At 43.5% G+C, this 14,952-nt stretch overlaps 2 protein-coding genes across 2 annotated transcripts; both read right to left on the minus strand.

Moving 5' to 3' along the window:
- Window positions 1-1,755: 1,755 nt before the first annotated feature.
- Window positions 1,756-4,893, minus strand: LOC135921317 (peptidyl-prolyl cis-trans isomerase B-like). Its single transcript, XM_065455652.2, has 5 exons — window positions 4,497-4,893; window positions 4,184-4,306; window positions 4,012-4,120; window positions 3,062-3,246; window positions 1,756-2,102 (listed from the first exon to the last, which is right to left on the minus strand). The coding sequence occupies exons 1-5, from the start codon at window positions 4,713-4,715 to the stop codon at window positions 1,968-1,970; spliced, it is 771 nt and encodes a 256-aa protein (XP_065311724.1). The 5' UTR covers window positions 4,716-4,893; the 3' UTR covers window positions 1,756-1,967.
- A 6,222-nt stretch (window positions 4,894-11,115) lies between these two features.
- LOC135921297 (peptidyl-prolyl cis-trans isomerase B-like) lies at window positions 11,116-14,643 on the minus strand. Its single transcript, XM_065455619.1, has 5 exons — window positions 14,402-14,643; window positions 13,843-13,965; window positions 13,661-13,769; window positions 12,771-12,955; window positions 11,116-11,470 (listed from the first exon to the last, which is right to left on the minus strand). The coding sequence occupies exons 1-5, from the start codon at window positions 14,426-14,428 to the stop codon at window positions 11,336-11,338; spliced, it is 579 nt and encodes a 192-aa protein (XP_065311691.1). The 5' UTR covers window positions 14,429-14,643; the 3' UTR covers window positions 11,116-11,335.
- Between the last annotated feature and the right edge of the window lie 309 nt (window positions 14,644-14,952).

Below are 14,952 nucleotides of genomic sequence, written 5' to 3' on the forward strand. Positions count from 1 at the left end.
TCTTAACACCTCACAAAGTTTACCTTATGCTAAAAGACCACTTGGTTGTAGAGAAAATTGTAACCAAATGGGTTGCACAATTCCTCTGCAGTTCAAACCTCTTATCACAAACGCAGACTGTTACATCGCTGCACCGGTGATTTTGGAGCTATCTGCTAGGCAATACTAGCCTGCTTGGACTCGGAAGCCTACAGAGAGAGGGCACTACATTTGCATAAAATGTTCCGGCTGAGCTGTTTGGTAAGGTTAGGTAGCAGCAGCAAGTTCTGGTGTAGGAAAATTCAAGAATTGACAGATGTATTTTCTTTTATGTTGAAATAATGCAAAAATTAATTTTCTTTATCTCTGCCTGCCAGCAACTTACCGTTTATAAACAGAGTATGTACATTTCAAGACCTAAGTCGGAACGTATAAGACCCAACCAGGTGCCAAGTTTCAGCATAGATTCACTTTGGGCACAGCACAAACAAACATCTTTCAGTACCTAACATAGATCTTTCACTGAACGGGCCTATAGGCTCTACTAGCCCATTCACTAAGCAACTATGTCAGCCTTAGTTCCTTCATGTTCCATCAGTAAAAATCTAGGGAACACGGTACATCCAGAGTCTTGAAGACAAGTCCACTTGTCGAAACATTGGTTCCAGCTTTCACCTTGTTCTCGGTTTGTTCATCATGTCAGCCCTAGTTATTTTTGCTTGTTCCTGTTACCACAATGCATTTAAATGTATCTTCAGTTCTACACTACATTCTAATATGCAGACTTTCAGCCCGCTGCACAAGTTTCATTGCCTTCAGCAATTGTTTAGTAAATTCTGTGTGCTACGCAAGTGATTAACTTGACACCTATAATGTGAAACTCGCATGAAGCAGTAACGTTCCTACTGAAATGCAGCGGCTACTACTACTTCTATAATAGGGTAACCACTGCCCTTCCCGCCTGACCATTTTCACATTCAAAACAAAGACTTCAGTCGAGGAGTGAGACGTCAGAGCACATTTGTCAATACGATGGTACACAACTCTAAGGAATAGCTTGGCAAGAGACATCAAATTTTGCCACCAGTTGAGCTGGCACTTTCTCCCTGTTCAATTGGCTTCTGCTGTTTACCGTGTTGCCAAAATGTTGCAAACTGCAAAGGCAATCGATGAAATTGCAGCAGTTGGCCAAGTTACCACTCTATACACTTCACCAAATGGAAACTGGACTCTCCCTGATTAATACATAATTACATTAAATGCCTTGGCTCAACTATGTTGTAGTGGTCGTTTCTTTCAGCTTGGCAATTTTGGGCTCAGCCTATATGTAATTCAGGGAAGAGGTTCTCCTAAAGTACAGCAATTAATATAAAGCCTGTGTGCATTCAGAAAGAACACCTCACAGCTATCATTTACCAGTTTATGACGAGACAAAGGCAGAGCAAGAATTTACTACCGCAGCCAATACAACATAACCCAGCATCATGCTGATAAGCAGTTTGCCTTCTCACACAAGAAACAGAACAATGTTGACAGAAGAGTCATGGATTGTCTTTACTGCCCAACTCCACACCACCATGCAGCATTCACACTACTGACATACACAGTACTCCTATGTTAACAAGGCTCATGCACAGCAGTGGTGCAGTGTAAAGCAGAGCATTATCCACACCATTGCAATTAATTATTGCACCTTCGTGATTGACATCAATCATGGAAACTGTGGCCCTATGCAAATGGGCCTACGCACTGTAGAAAACATAGCCAGACCATTAGTAAACAAAGTAACCATTTTATTTACACTGCGTTTTAACAAGAACCGGGAAACACCTGAGCACAGCCTTCACTTAATGAGCCTGTGTGCATATGGAATGATCCTGAAATGGGGATTGCCAATTTCAAAGCACCTTTGGGTAGTGAAAAAAAAAAAGAGTGCATAATTGAGCATGAGATGATTGAGCACTCTCTCTTGGTGTCCTTTCTTTCCTCTAGTCAGTGGCGTCAGCGCGAGCTGTGGGGAAAGGAACTTCCACAGTTAGCACACCAGAGTCCACAATAACAACATCTTTCGTTGGCCTGTCCCTACTGTCTGTGGAAAGCTTCTCCACCTTGCGCACAACATCCTGTAAAAATAGAAAGAGAAGGCAGCACAAAGCAGTCAATAGCAGCTCTCCTGGGAAGTGCATGCAAATTATAAATAGCGTGCAGAACGTCACGAGCCTGCCTAGGCAGTGTCACATGGCACAGTGCTAACACCGAAAGCCGAGTGCCGTGCAAAGATCGTTCTTCAACAAAAATTGTCTCCTGCGTACGTCACACGTGTACATCTCTTACTCCAGCATGACAACAGTCATGACCATGCTAGTCACACGCTACCTGCACATTAAATTTCGCTACAACCAGCAGGTACCTGCTGCTGTCCAGAGTCTGACATGGCGGGACCTATCAAGCTTTTTTTGTGTGCACAAAAAGTGTATGGTTCCCATTTGGCAACTCTGACACACACACAAAAAAAAAAAATACTTGACTTTCCGAGCACTAACTAAGCATGCAATTCAACTTATTTGGGCTAGATGGCATACCATCCCATATTTGAAATAGTACATGTAGGTGAGTAAAACGAAAGTGTCCGACTGGAAACCAGCTTTTCAAGGCAGCCAACTTTATGGAATTCTAAAGTTGCCTATTACAATTATTGTATCATGTGACAGGATTGTGTGTAACATTGTCAACAATTATTTCAATGAATAGAGACATGCAGAAAAATCAATGGCTTTCACTAGTGTTGCCAGTACCAAACCCTATTCAAACAAGTTTCAGCAACAGTAAAATTGTCTCATGTAATGTGCCACTTGAACAGATACCCTTAAGACACTTGCTAGAGTCAAGTTCACTCTAGATGCACACTTCAAACCATGATGCTTCACATACAGATTAAGCAGCATGCAGGTAGACAAATTAGCCAATGTGAATATCAAGATCATATGCAGTATGCATACTCTAACAGGAAACATGACAACGTAAGCAGTGAAGACTTAAAGAGTTGAAGCGATCAGAACTTGGCAAGTATTGTTGAACTCACCATTCCAGCAATAACTTTGCCAAAAACAACGTGCTTGCCATCCAGCCAAGTGGTCTTCTTGCACGTGATGAAGAATTGTGACCCATTAGTGTCCTTTCCAGCATTGGCCATTGAGAGCCACCCAGCACCATAATGCTTGAGCTTGAAGTTCTCGTCAGGGAATCGCTCTCCATAGATGCTACGTCCTATAGGTTAAGCAAGAATAACAATGTTAGGATGCATATATTGAATAAGGCTCAACTTATTGATAACACATCAAATACAAGATACACCACTCCTGCTATGAGCGGCGGATTGACAAGCCATAAAGGAGATGCAAAAGTTTGAGCTATGGCAACATCACTTTTATAATTGCTGCACATTTTCATAGAAAAGCTACCACTGCATTTTTCATTTACTCCTTCATTCCAGCGCACTAGGCTGTTTCTTAAACTACTTCAAGTTATATTAAACCTGCTTGGTAATGCGAGAGCCTATTAAACAATACACTGTAATGACAATCAAGCACTGTGATACATTCTACAGACACGCAGGCAACAATTTTGAGTTCATTATATATGCAGTGCTTACAGCTTGATAACACTTTCAGTGTCCCCAAGTGTCCTTTCTTACGATTCTTTTTTTTCTCTCTCTCAGATATTAAACGAACACAACGGTTTATTTTCGGTTATTCAGAAGGGAAGTGATCATATGGATAATGGCAAATGCTATCTTAGCATGGTCCTCATATGCTATACTACAGTTCGTTACTCAATATTCCTCTGTTAATGTACTGTGTACGGTATTGCTGCCTGCCAGGCTCTGCTGCTCAAGCTATCAATGGTTTTGGCAGGCCTGAATAAGTCTAGTTTTTATTAGCGGCAATAAAAGTATTATTATTAGAAAGTGGGGAATGTATGGGTACACCAGTGGCACTGAAAGAGCTAAGCTTTATAAAGACCAGTACTCACCTCCAGTGCCATCTCCTTTGGTAAAGTCGCCACCTTGGATCATGAAGTCTGCAATAACACGGTGGAACTTGCTGCCTTTGTAGCCAACAAGGCTACCATCTTTGGATTTCTACAAAGTAAAAGGAAAGTTTAAAGAAAGAAAACATAGAAACAAAAATTATGAACAGCTTACCTCAGTCTGGTGCTTCTCGCACAGTTCCTTGAAGTTCTTGACCGTTTTTGGCACAGTTTTGCCAAAGAGGCCAATTTCTATCCGACCGGCCGGTTCGCCTCCAATCTCGATGTCGAAGTACACCTAAAAAAAAAAAAAAGAGAGAGAAAACCGTCGCGGCGTGTGTTACAAAGTTCTCGGCGAACAAAACTTAGGTGCTACAACGAACGATGACAAAGTCGTGTACGTGAAACACCTCGAAGATGTGTAATGCATTGCATCAAAGGCACCGGGCGGGTTTACACGTCGGCAGCATGCTCGCGAAGGATCTCACCTTGTCGGTAACTTTAGGGCCTTTGACTTTTTCTTCGGCCGCCCACACCAATGTAATGAGGGCCAGAAGGCCCAGCGTGCCGATTATAACGTTCATTTTGAGACACCTAGAAGGGTTTCCTACAGCAAAACATGCAAGCAGAGTATCCTTCCAGGACAGCTTCTGTCGACCGTCGGGATCACTGACGAAGACGGCGACTGACTTGGCACTCTCTTTCATACGACAAATCGCCGACTGATGTCGGACGTGAACGTAAAAAAAGAAAAAATGAAGCGGCGTTCCGTGGAGCTCTTTGATTGGTTGATCGGTCGGTGCGTGCAGTCGTGGATGGCGGATGTTGAGACAGCGCCTGCTTCAGACACCTTGCCAACGCTTGCTGTAGCATTAGCAGCAGGTGGGAAAGCTGGGGAGGGTGTGAGTGAAGCTCGTAACCAAAATATCGAACGCACATAACAATTCGAAGTCGCCACAGCTGCGCGCACTGCCCTGCGCTTGTTGAGAGAAAAACAAAATACACATGGTAGGTGCGTGGCGGGATGTTCAAAACACGATTGCGTGATTACCTGACCCGAGCAACAACTCGCTTGCTCTTGCGGAGTTAAAACTCTACCAATCCCAGCATGTATTTTGTCTCTACTCATCTGCAGTTCTGTTCTCTGTCTGTTGCATTTTCCAGAACGCTAAAGATTTCAGGCCGAGTTTGCTATTTTTATTGTTTTTGCCCTTGTCTTCATGGTTGGAACACATGGACTGCAGAACACAACGCAGCTCATTATTGTACTACGGGCACGTAGCTTGATTATTCAGCCAATTGTTTCACAGCCAATTGGCTAGTGAACATCTAACGCCGTGGAGGAGGCATTAGCGGCAGTAGCACGCACGTATATGTACGACGTGTGTAATTTAAAGTCAGCACGGTGGACTAAAGCTTCAGCGTTCTTTTGGTCGCCAAATCGACATCTGCAGCAAACGCTCGCTTCCACAATAATGCCTCATTTGGCTTCGCTCAACTACAGTGCCTAGACACTGTAGCTCAACGTAGTTTGTTCTTTATTCTATGGTAGTAACCAGGGGCGTAGCCAGGGGGGGGGGGCTTATGGGGCTTCAGCCCCCCCCGAAATTTTTTCGTGCTGTCCATGCACCGCCGACCAAAGTGACCTCCGGCGCCGGAAATCACTCTGGATTTTGTCTAGAATGTCTTTTTGACGCTCGAAAAGACATTTAACCGCGAAGATTGCAAACTCGGGCTGGATTTCGTGGCAACGCCCATACACCGGAAGTCACATAACGCCAAGCAGTCCCATTCGAGCACAAAGTTTCGAGGGCGCTTTGATGGTGAGCGGGCTCGCCGCGGCATCTCACTGACGACTCGTATCTCACTGAGGCCACGGAATCTGTGGAGCGTATGGATATCAATTGCGAAACTTTATGTGTATAAATCTCATAAGCTCTTGATGTGAAAGGTGCATTGACATTTCCAAAGTTGTGCTTTAGACTTTCAATTGCGGAACTTTGTGGGTTTAAGGTTGTTATAAACATTTGACGCCAAATGTCTATTGACTTTTCTAAAGTCTTACATCGGAACATACAACGAGACAAGCCAAATCAACACACTAGCAGACGAGTTGACAAACAGGCAGCGAGGTCCAATGAGACGAAGCGTTGGGGTGGTTCATTTGTGCCGTCATGTCACATAAAAAAATATAAACATTTTTTTTTAACCTACGCCAGAACATCCATGTCAAGACACTCAAGCCAGCCAAAGTAAATACGTTCTTATTTATTTTTTCTACTTTGACTTTTATTCGCGAGGACACATTGAGCCTCTTCGATTTTTTTTTTGTTCCTGCTACCCTAACTGCGGGCTGCCAGAGCCAACCAGAGCGCATACGTTTTTCTCGTACGGCCCCGACCACCGTGCGGTACACTTTGGTGCGCGTTCGGTTTGCTCTGGCCGAGTGGATTTTCACCGGACAGAGTTTTGGACGTTTTCTGGCTAGCAGACGGGAAAAAAAAACATGGTCGCTCGCCGCCATCACTGTGGGGACTCGAAGGATTGCACCGCATTCCTTGAGCGGAACCTTTCCGGAAAGTCTTCTTTCGCCGCTGTAGGATACTGAGAAGTATGCGTATGGTTCTCAGTGGACCAAGCGTCTCATGTTTTCTTCGGTATTCCTTCCGTAGCCCCATTAGGTGCCCGAAGTAGGCATTAGATTCTGGCCAAGATACTTTCCTATGCGTTTCTTTTTCCTTTCGGTGCCTCCGCCTCACAGAAAAAAAAAAATACATTGTTGCGGCGCAGCGAATTGTCGCATGGTGAAAGTTCGATTTTGATACTTCTTTTGCGGAAAGTAATGGGCGACGGGACGCTTCAGTTGCCGGATACGTTTATTATATTATTGCGAAAGCAATTATATGGACACTCCAGGCGCGTTCTTGCCATCGCCCTCATGTTTCGTATAAAGTCCAAGGGTGATAACATCGTGACTACGCGCTGCATGCTGTATGTGCGAGTGAAAGCGTAGGAGGGGAGGTGGAATGGGTGAGCCGACGATGGTGGCTCAGTCTTGTGTGCGCAAAGGAGAAAAGCGGGGAGCAAGCGCGCCGCCTTCCGTCGCGCGCAATACATCGGGGGGAGTGGATGGAATGGAGGCGGAATCTAGGATTCTGTGAATCTATGATTGTGCAACATGTTTATTTGCCTTGTTTGACGCATTATATACAGTTACTTCTTTATTACAGTATTATGTACGCATTATACAGTTATTACAGTTATACTGTTATTAGACGCATTATATACCGTTAACTTATACAGTTACATACATAGACTCATTGGAGACTTATACGTATACTTAAATATCTTGTTGCGAGGTTTTGTGTATACATGCAGTGAACTTTGTTTCCAGTGAAACTTTTTTGTCCTTTATCAAGCAGTATTTTCGCATTTGCATATCGCATTGTATCTTTGCATTTCTAATGTACGAGGGCGAGTCAAATGAAAGTGAGTCTACCCTAACCGCGCAATAATGGTTCGGTTCATTATCTGCGAGGCATGCGCGTAGGAGAACGGCATGTCTCATTTACAAAAGTGACACGCAGGTGTGAAGATAAATGTTCTTTAATGCTCTCATACACTGGGTTGGATATGGTTGCGTCACATAATGGACACTTCAAAAGTTGAACAACTCGGTGTCGCGAAGTTTTTGATAGCTGAAGGTGTTTCGAAAACAGAAATAATCACCATATGACTGCCGTGTACGTTGAACACTGCATTTCATTGACCACTGTGAATCGTTGGAGCAAACGGTTCAAAGGACGTTGCAAAGACATTCCAAGACCGGGCCAAAACCATCGTGCAATCACCCCCCACACAATTTCAAAGGTTCATGAGCTGCTGAAACAAGAACGGAGGATAAGCATCGATGAACTGGCAGACCGTCTGAACATCAGTCACGGTTCGGTTCACGCCATAATTCATGAGCTTCTCGGCTATCGGCTCTTTGGTGCGCAATGGATCCCCAAGATTTTTATCCATCGCGAGAAGACGAAGAAGTTTCGCGCTGCCTTGACTCATCTGATCGGGTATCACAATGAGCATGGCGACTTCTTGTTTGCAACTGTGATCGGGGACGAACCTTGGTGCCACTTCTACGAGCCTGAAACACGACGGCAAAGCTTACAGCGGAAACATTCGAATTTACCACGCCCAAAAAACGTAAAGGCCATCATTTCCGCTGGAAAGGTGTTGTTGACTTTTTTTTTCGATCGACAGGGTCCATTACTGATAGAATTTGCTAAATCTTGAGAGGCTATCAATTATATATATAATTGATAGCCGATATTGTGAAACGCCAGAAGGGCAGCGTGTCGCAATCAAGAACGAACAACGTGGAAAATTGACGAATGGGGTCATCTTGCTCCACGACAATGCCTGTCCCCACGTCGCTTATGTGGTTAATACAAAACTGGCAAAGTTCAAGTGGGAAACGCTGCAACATCCGCCATACAGCTCAGACCTGTCACCTTGCGACTTCTACATTTTGGGGCAACCGAAAAAACAGCTCAAGGGAACCAGATACAGACTTTTTGAAGCAGCAACCCAAGGAGTTTTATAAGACGGGAAACACGCAACTCGTTAGTCAATAGGACAAATGTCTAAATTCTCATGAAGACTACTTTTAAATAAAGTACCCCGTTGTTGGCTCATTCATTTGACTTGCCCTCATATATCTTGCAGAACTCCTGCTTTTTATACGTGCTCTCTGTCGCGACTATAACTTCGGTGCAATTACTCACGATACACGACAAGGGACAGCTACTCCTGCGTAATACAATGGAACAAACGACAGCGTCATTGAGATTTTTCACTGGCCATTGCATATATACAAGAATGTAAGCACGGTTCTTGAACGACAAAGTTTCATTAAGATATTTGTCCTCAACTTGTTCAGTTCACTGCCTTTTAATTTTTCATATCAGCGGCATGCACTGCTTTCCTGGTTTCGAACTGATATAGTTCTAAAGTTCGTGTAATATTTTCTTTACTTAATAAATAGACAAAAAACATGGAAGCATTGACGTCAGTTATGTTGGGCACAATTTTTGGCACATACCAGTATAATATTTTATGAAAAAAATACATATTTTACTTTTATTTACAGAGCGTAGCTTTCAAGAATTCGTTTGCAGCATCTTTGGCAATGACAATGCAGTTATTATTCATGTATTTGATCCCTCGATAAATTGTTTAAGAGGAAGCTTCAGCTCGGGCCCAATCCGACGCGGCCTATTCAAATACTTGTAAAACGCAAAAACGCTTTTCTGAGATAATCCTGCTAATCGCTTTTATTGAAATTGGTTGCATTTGAGACAGAAAGTTAAATCCTAGTGTCTGTTAACAGAACTTCGATTTAGGGCCTGAATTTTGTTTAAAATATCTTGGAAAATTCCAAAGTTTGAAAAAATAGAAGCACGGCGTTTGCAAACTAATAGCTATGCATGAAGAACAGATATTGTGGTTCTGTAAACGGCATTTATTATAACAGTCAAAGCGGACAAGTTTGCTGTGTCAATTTGTATCTTACGTTAATTGCTTACGTTGTGTACAAGGGTTCTGCAAAAGCCGTATTTCCACAATACTAAATGTTTTTGAGATTCATGTGTAAAATATTTATTTTGTCCGCTGTAGATGTACTATTCGATGCAATTCACAGAACTGTGATATCATTTTTCATTGTTGAGTCACGGAGTTTTAAACTTGATAGTTTCGTTTGCCGAAAATTTTCAATCTCTTTGCAGAAGTGGTGGCAGGGAAAAACGTGCAGCTACACACACACACACATATATATATATATATATATATATATATATATATATATATATATATTATATATATATATATTTAATATATATATATATATATATATTGGGCCAGTGGCGTAGCCCCCCCCGAACAAAATTTCTGGCTACGCCACTGGTAGTAACGTAAAGTTGGCCTCGCCAGCCTCGCCGTGCTTGGTTCTTGCCAGCATTTTCAATGAAAGAAGAAATGCGCCTGCAAAACCAAGCATCTGAACAAATACGTTAAGTGCGCGTCAGATGTTATCTACAAAATCCCGTTGAAGTGTGGTAAGGTCTATATTGGCCAAGCAGGCCGATGCGTCAATGACCGGATGTGCGAGCATTGCGCTGGTCACATGGCGCTTCGCGACTACATGTGCACCACTTTTTGAAAGTGTGACGATTCTTGGCAGGGGCAGCACGATATCCGTAAGAAATACTTTCGGCGTTTTATATCACTATACAAGAGGAAGGAAAATGCATCAGCTAGTGTTCCTTCTATCTCTCTGAGCGATATAAAGAGATAGCTTTTCTAAAAGGCTGAATTTAAAGACGTGGTAGTTCGGGCAAAATGGTGTGTTCATCGATTTAAAGAATTTGTACTTTGCTAAAAGCTTTGCGCACGGGTCGGCGGTTTGATGTTTCAGGGTTGATCAGTGTTTTTGAATATGTCTGTTGCCAGTCCAGAGTTGTGGTGTCCTGTTCGAGTCATTTTTTTCGCTGGTTTTCTCCAGTGTCAGCATGAACCAACAAGCTCGAGCAAGCAGCACTTGTTTAATGTACAAGCTGCATCCGGGACAGGGACAGTTAATGCTGAGAGTTTGGTAAAAGTTCTGCGTTTTACTGGGTTACACTGGAAGCGATTGCAGGAGAACGCATAGTTATGGAAAGTAATGCTTAACAGTTCATGCTGTCCAGTTTACGATAAGACAAAGGTAGAGCAAGAGTTTGCTTCACGCAGCCAACACATGGTCCAGCATCACGGTAATAAGCAGTTTACCTTTTCGTACAAGCAATGGAACGTTGATAGTAAAAGCATGGTCATCTTGACCGCCTCAACTCCACACACCACATTGTGTTGGCACTGTTGTCACATATAGTACACATACTGCCAAGATGTAGCCTTGCACAAAGCAACATTACTAGCTCTGCCATTGTACAGCACGGCATCACTCCCACTGTCGCAGTGAAACAATCACACCTTGGTGCTCCTCGGCAATCATTGAAACTGAAGCTGGCAGGACCACTTACACTGTACAACACAGAGCCAGACCACATGTCGACAAAGTAACCATTTTATTGACAGTATGGTTTAAGAAAAAAACTGAAAACATTTGAGCACAGCCTTCACTTAACGATCCTGTTTGCATACGGAATGATCCTGAAATGGGCATTCCTAATTGCAAGGTACCCTGAGTAATGAACAAAAAAAGGGGGGAGGGGTGCATAATTGAGCATTAGATGATTGCACACTCTCTCTTTGTGGTTTTACTTGCCCCCTATTCAGTGGCAGCAGTACAAGCTGTGGGGAAAGGAGCCTCCACGGTTAGCACACCAGAGTCCACAATAACAACATCTTTTGTTGGCCTGTCCTTGCTGTCCGTGGTAACCTTCTCCACCTTGCGCACGACATCCTGTTGACACAAAAAGAGGAGGGAACGCATAGTTAATTGCAGCTCGCTTGGGAAGTGCCTGCAGAAGGTCACAAGCCTGTCTGGGATGTATCGCATAGCACAGTGCTAACACCAAAATGCCAAGCGCTGTGCAGAAATCGCTCTTTTACAAAGATTACCTAATGCGTGGGCCACACATGTGCAGCTCATACTGTGGCTCCAGGATCTTCTAAGGGATTAACAAAAGTGTAGACCATGCTAGCTGCATGCTTCTGACACATAAAATTTCACTACACCCAGCAGATGCCTACTGCTGTCCAGTCTCAAACATGGCAGGGTCCCATCAAGCTTTTCTTGCAAGTGTAAAAAGTAAACTCTTCCCATTCAGTCCATGCTGTTACAGAGCCTTCAGAAAGGATAATGAGCTTTCCAAGCTACAACTGTAAAACAGCAATTCATTTATTTTGGCCATATGGCATTTCCGGCCTATATTTGAAATGCATGTAGGAATGTAAAACAAGAGTGTCCAAATCAAAAGTTGCTTTCCAAGGTAACCAACTTCGTGGAATTTTGGAAAACAATTGCAATCATTTTGTCATGCAACTGGAATATGCGCATAGCATTGTAACATTTCAATGAACGGACAAGTTCGCTTTACTACTTAGCTTTAGTACCAGTACTATGGCTTTTGCCAGTTGTTCCAGGACTAAACAGACTTTATTTGCCAATAAGTTATAGCAGTTAAACTGTCTGGTTTCGTTATGTGTCACTTGAACAGATACCTTTAGGCATTCACGATACTCCATCTCACAAGTCTCACAGAAGCACTGTGGAAGTTGCTAGACTGCTCTTAGTGAATAGGAAAGCTGAATGCCCCTCGAGATCTGTTCATCTGTGCCGCATCTTCTGCTCAGCAGCTGCTGAATTCACGATATACGATGCGCCCTAACATGTCGCTTATCGCTGTAACATATGTCCCAAGAAAAACCAAAGCTCTCTAATCCTGCGATTATTCAGACAGCTACGCACGGTACTATATTCCATTGCGCAAGGGTATTGACTGTGTATGCCTCGTATCTCTGGTAGCATTGCAAAAACAACTTGCGAGATGAAGTATAGAGTTAAGTTCATGTGAGATGCACACTATACATACGAAAAAAAGCAACATGCAGGTAAAAGATTCCCAATGTGATTATCTAAATTGTATGCACTGTGTGCTCTGTCACGGGACATGTTGCAACATAAGCAGCAAAGACTTGTGCAAACTTGGCTCTCAAACTGCTGAAGTTATCACAACTGGCTTAGTGCTCACGAAACTCACCATTCCAGCAAGAACTTTGCCAAACACAACGTGCTTGCCATCTAGCCAATTGGTCTTCTTGCAAGTGATGAAGAACTGTGACCCATTAGTGTCCTTTCCAGCATTGGCCATTGAGAGCCAGCCAGCACCATAATGCTTGAGCTTGAAGTTCTCGTCGGCGAATCGATCTCCATAGATGCTACGTCCTACAAATTAAGCAAAAAGAGCAATTCTAGGATGTATACATAACATGTCTAAGTGGCAAAGCCCCCCTAAGAAAACATGCTTAAAGTGCTATAAATAAAAATATCGAGAAAGACTAGATTGATACAGATCACAAATATGGAATACAATATTCACTACTGCTGAGAGACAATAAAGGTTCCAAATATCTGAGATATGGCAATTAACATTACTTTGATAATTCTAATATTTTCACATAGCAGCTGTGATTATATTTTTTGTCTCTACCCTCCAGCACACTAAGCTGCTTTTTAAACTACTGAAGAAATGATTTTCCATTTCTCCGATACCCCCATATTGTTAGCTTCAAGTTGTTCTTTGTAGCAGCTTGGTAATTCAACAGCACACTAAAGAATATACCATATACTTTTTTTTTTAATTATGAGGTTTTACATGCAAAAACCACAATTATGAGGCATGCCCTAGTCGGGTACTCCACGGATTAATTTTGACCATCCCAGATCGTGCACTTAATGCATGGGACCATGGGTGTTATTGCATTTCGCCCCCATCCAGATGCCGTCAGAATTTGACACCACGACCTCAGGCTTAGCAGCGCAACAAGCCACTGTGCCACCACAGCAGGTGCCATAGTTTACAATTAAGCACTGTGAAAATGGTTGCAATTAAGAGCATTTTTCTAGAGACCATGGCAACTCCAATCTCACCTCCAGTGCCATTTCCTTTAGTAAAGTCACCACCTTGCAGCATGAAGTCTGGAATAACACGGTGGAACTTGCTGCCCTTGTAGCCAACAAGGCCACCATCTTTTGATTTCTACAAAGTGAAAGAAAAAAGTAGTGAAGTTTAAAGACATGCACACTTTATTAGCAGCATTAGCTGAGCTCACCTCTGTCAGGTGCTTTTGGCATAGTTCCTTGAAGTTCTGGACAGTTTTGGGCACAACCTTGCCAAACAGACCAATTTCTATACGACCGGCCGGTTTGCCTCCAATCTCAATGTCGAAGAAAACCTAAAATAAAAATACCGACGTGGCGTGAATTGGGCTGGCCAAAGGAGGGGGGGGGAGGCACAGTGGGCGCGTGCCCCCTCTCCACGAAATTCCGCCCAGCTTCCCCTCTCACCCCCTCCCCGTCTTCGGTCAAGTCAGCGTTGGTTAAGTCAAAGGAGGCATCGGTAAGTGCGTCTACCTCTCCTCCACGCCCACCCCTCCAAAAGAAAAAACAAAGATGAAAAAAAAGTCTGGCTACGCCACTGGAGCCAATTCAGCTATAAATTTTATCGCCGAACAAAACTTGGGTGCTTCAGAAGACGTACTACGTGTTAAGTGAAGCATCACTGCGAAACGCACTGCATCAAATTCGGCACCGCAGGCGCGTTTACAGGTCAGCAGCATCCGCTTCCAAGGGAACAGCCACATAATCTGCATGCGACGCAACGGATCTCACCTTGTCGGTAACTTCCACCGTCGACATTATGAGGAGTTTCCTACAGCAAAACGTGCAAGCAGAGTGTTCTACCAGGAGAGCTTGCGGCCGTCGGGAACACTGACGAAGAGGGCGACTGACCTAGCTGGCAGCCTCTTTCATACGACCAAACGGCGGCTGATGCCGGGCGCACAAAAAGAGTAAAAAAGAAAGAAGGAAATATTAGGCGGCGTTCCGTGGAGCTCTTTGATTCGTTGATTGGCTAAGTGTGCGCGCGTGCAGACGTGGATGATGGCTGTCGATACTGCTATCACAGAAACGCATCAAGCGGCCGTTGTGCGCGCGGGAACGCCAATGTATCAAGTCCACAAACGAGAAAAAGAGAGAGAGAGAGAGAAAGTAGCCTTGTCGCACGTCCACTTTCCTTGCGTGTCCAAAGGCGCGTAACCGCTGTACTCACGTGCATTCAAAATGTTCAATGCGTGTTTTAAATACAGAACATACGGTGTGCTTTACGTTTAATGTATTATTATTGTATTGTTACTATCCGCGCGTAGAATATTCGCACTCTG

Source organism: Dermacentor albipictus, chromosome 1 (assembly GCF_038994185.2).
Source record: "Dermacentor albipictus isolate Rhodes 1998 colony chromosome 1, USDA_Dalb.pri_finalv2, whole genome shotgun sequence".
Taxonomy (NCBI): domain Eukaryota; kingdom Metazoa; phylum Arthropoda; class Arachnida; order Ixodida; family Ixodidae; genus Dermacentor; species Dermacentor albipictus.

Coding starts and splice junctions, on each gene's coding strand:
- LOC135921317 (XM_065455652.2), bottom strand. CDS start 4,715: ATGAAAGAGAGTGCCAAGTCAGTCGCCGTCTTCGTCAGTGATCCCGAC. Junction 4,307..4,496: donor GCCCTAAAGTTACCGACAAG/GTGAGATCCTTC, acceptor TTTTTTTTTTAG/GTGTACTTCGACATCGAGAT. Junction 2,103..3,061: donor GCAAAGTTATTGCTGGAATG/GTGAGTTCAACA, acceptor CTATTTTTACAG/GATGTTGTGCGCAAGGTGGA.
- LOC135921297 (XM_065455619.1), bottom strand. CDS start 14,428: ATGTCGACGGTGGAAGTTACCGACAAG. Junction 13,770..13,842: donor GCCAAAAGCACCTGACAGAG/GTGAGCTCAGCT, acceptor TTCACTTTGTAG/AAATCAAAAGATGGTGGCCT. Junction 12,956..13,660: donor TAAAGGAAATGGCACTGGAG/GTGAGATTGGAG, acceptor CTTAATTTGTAG/GACGTAGCATCTATGGAGAT.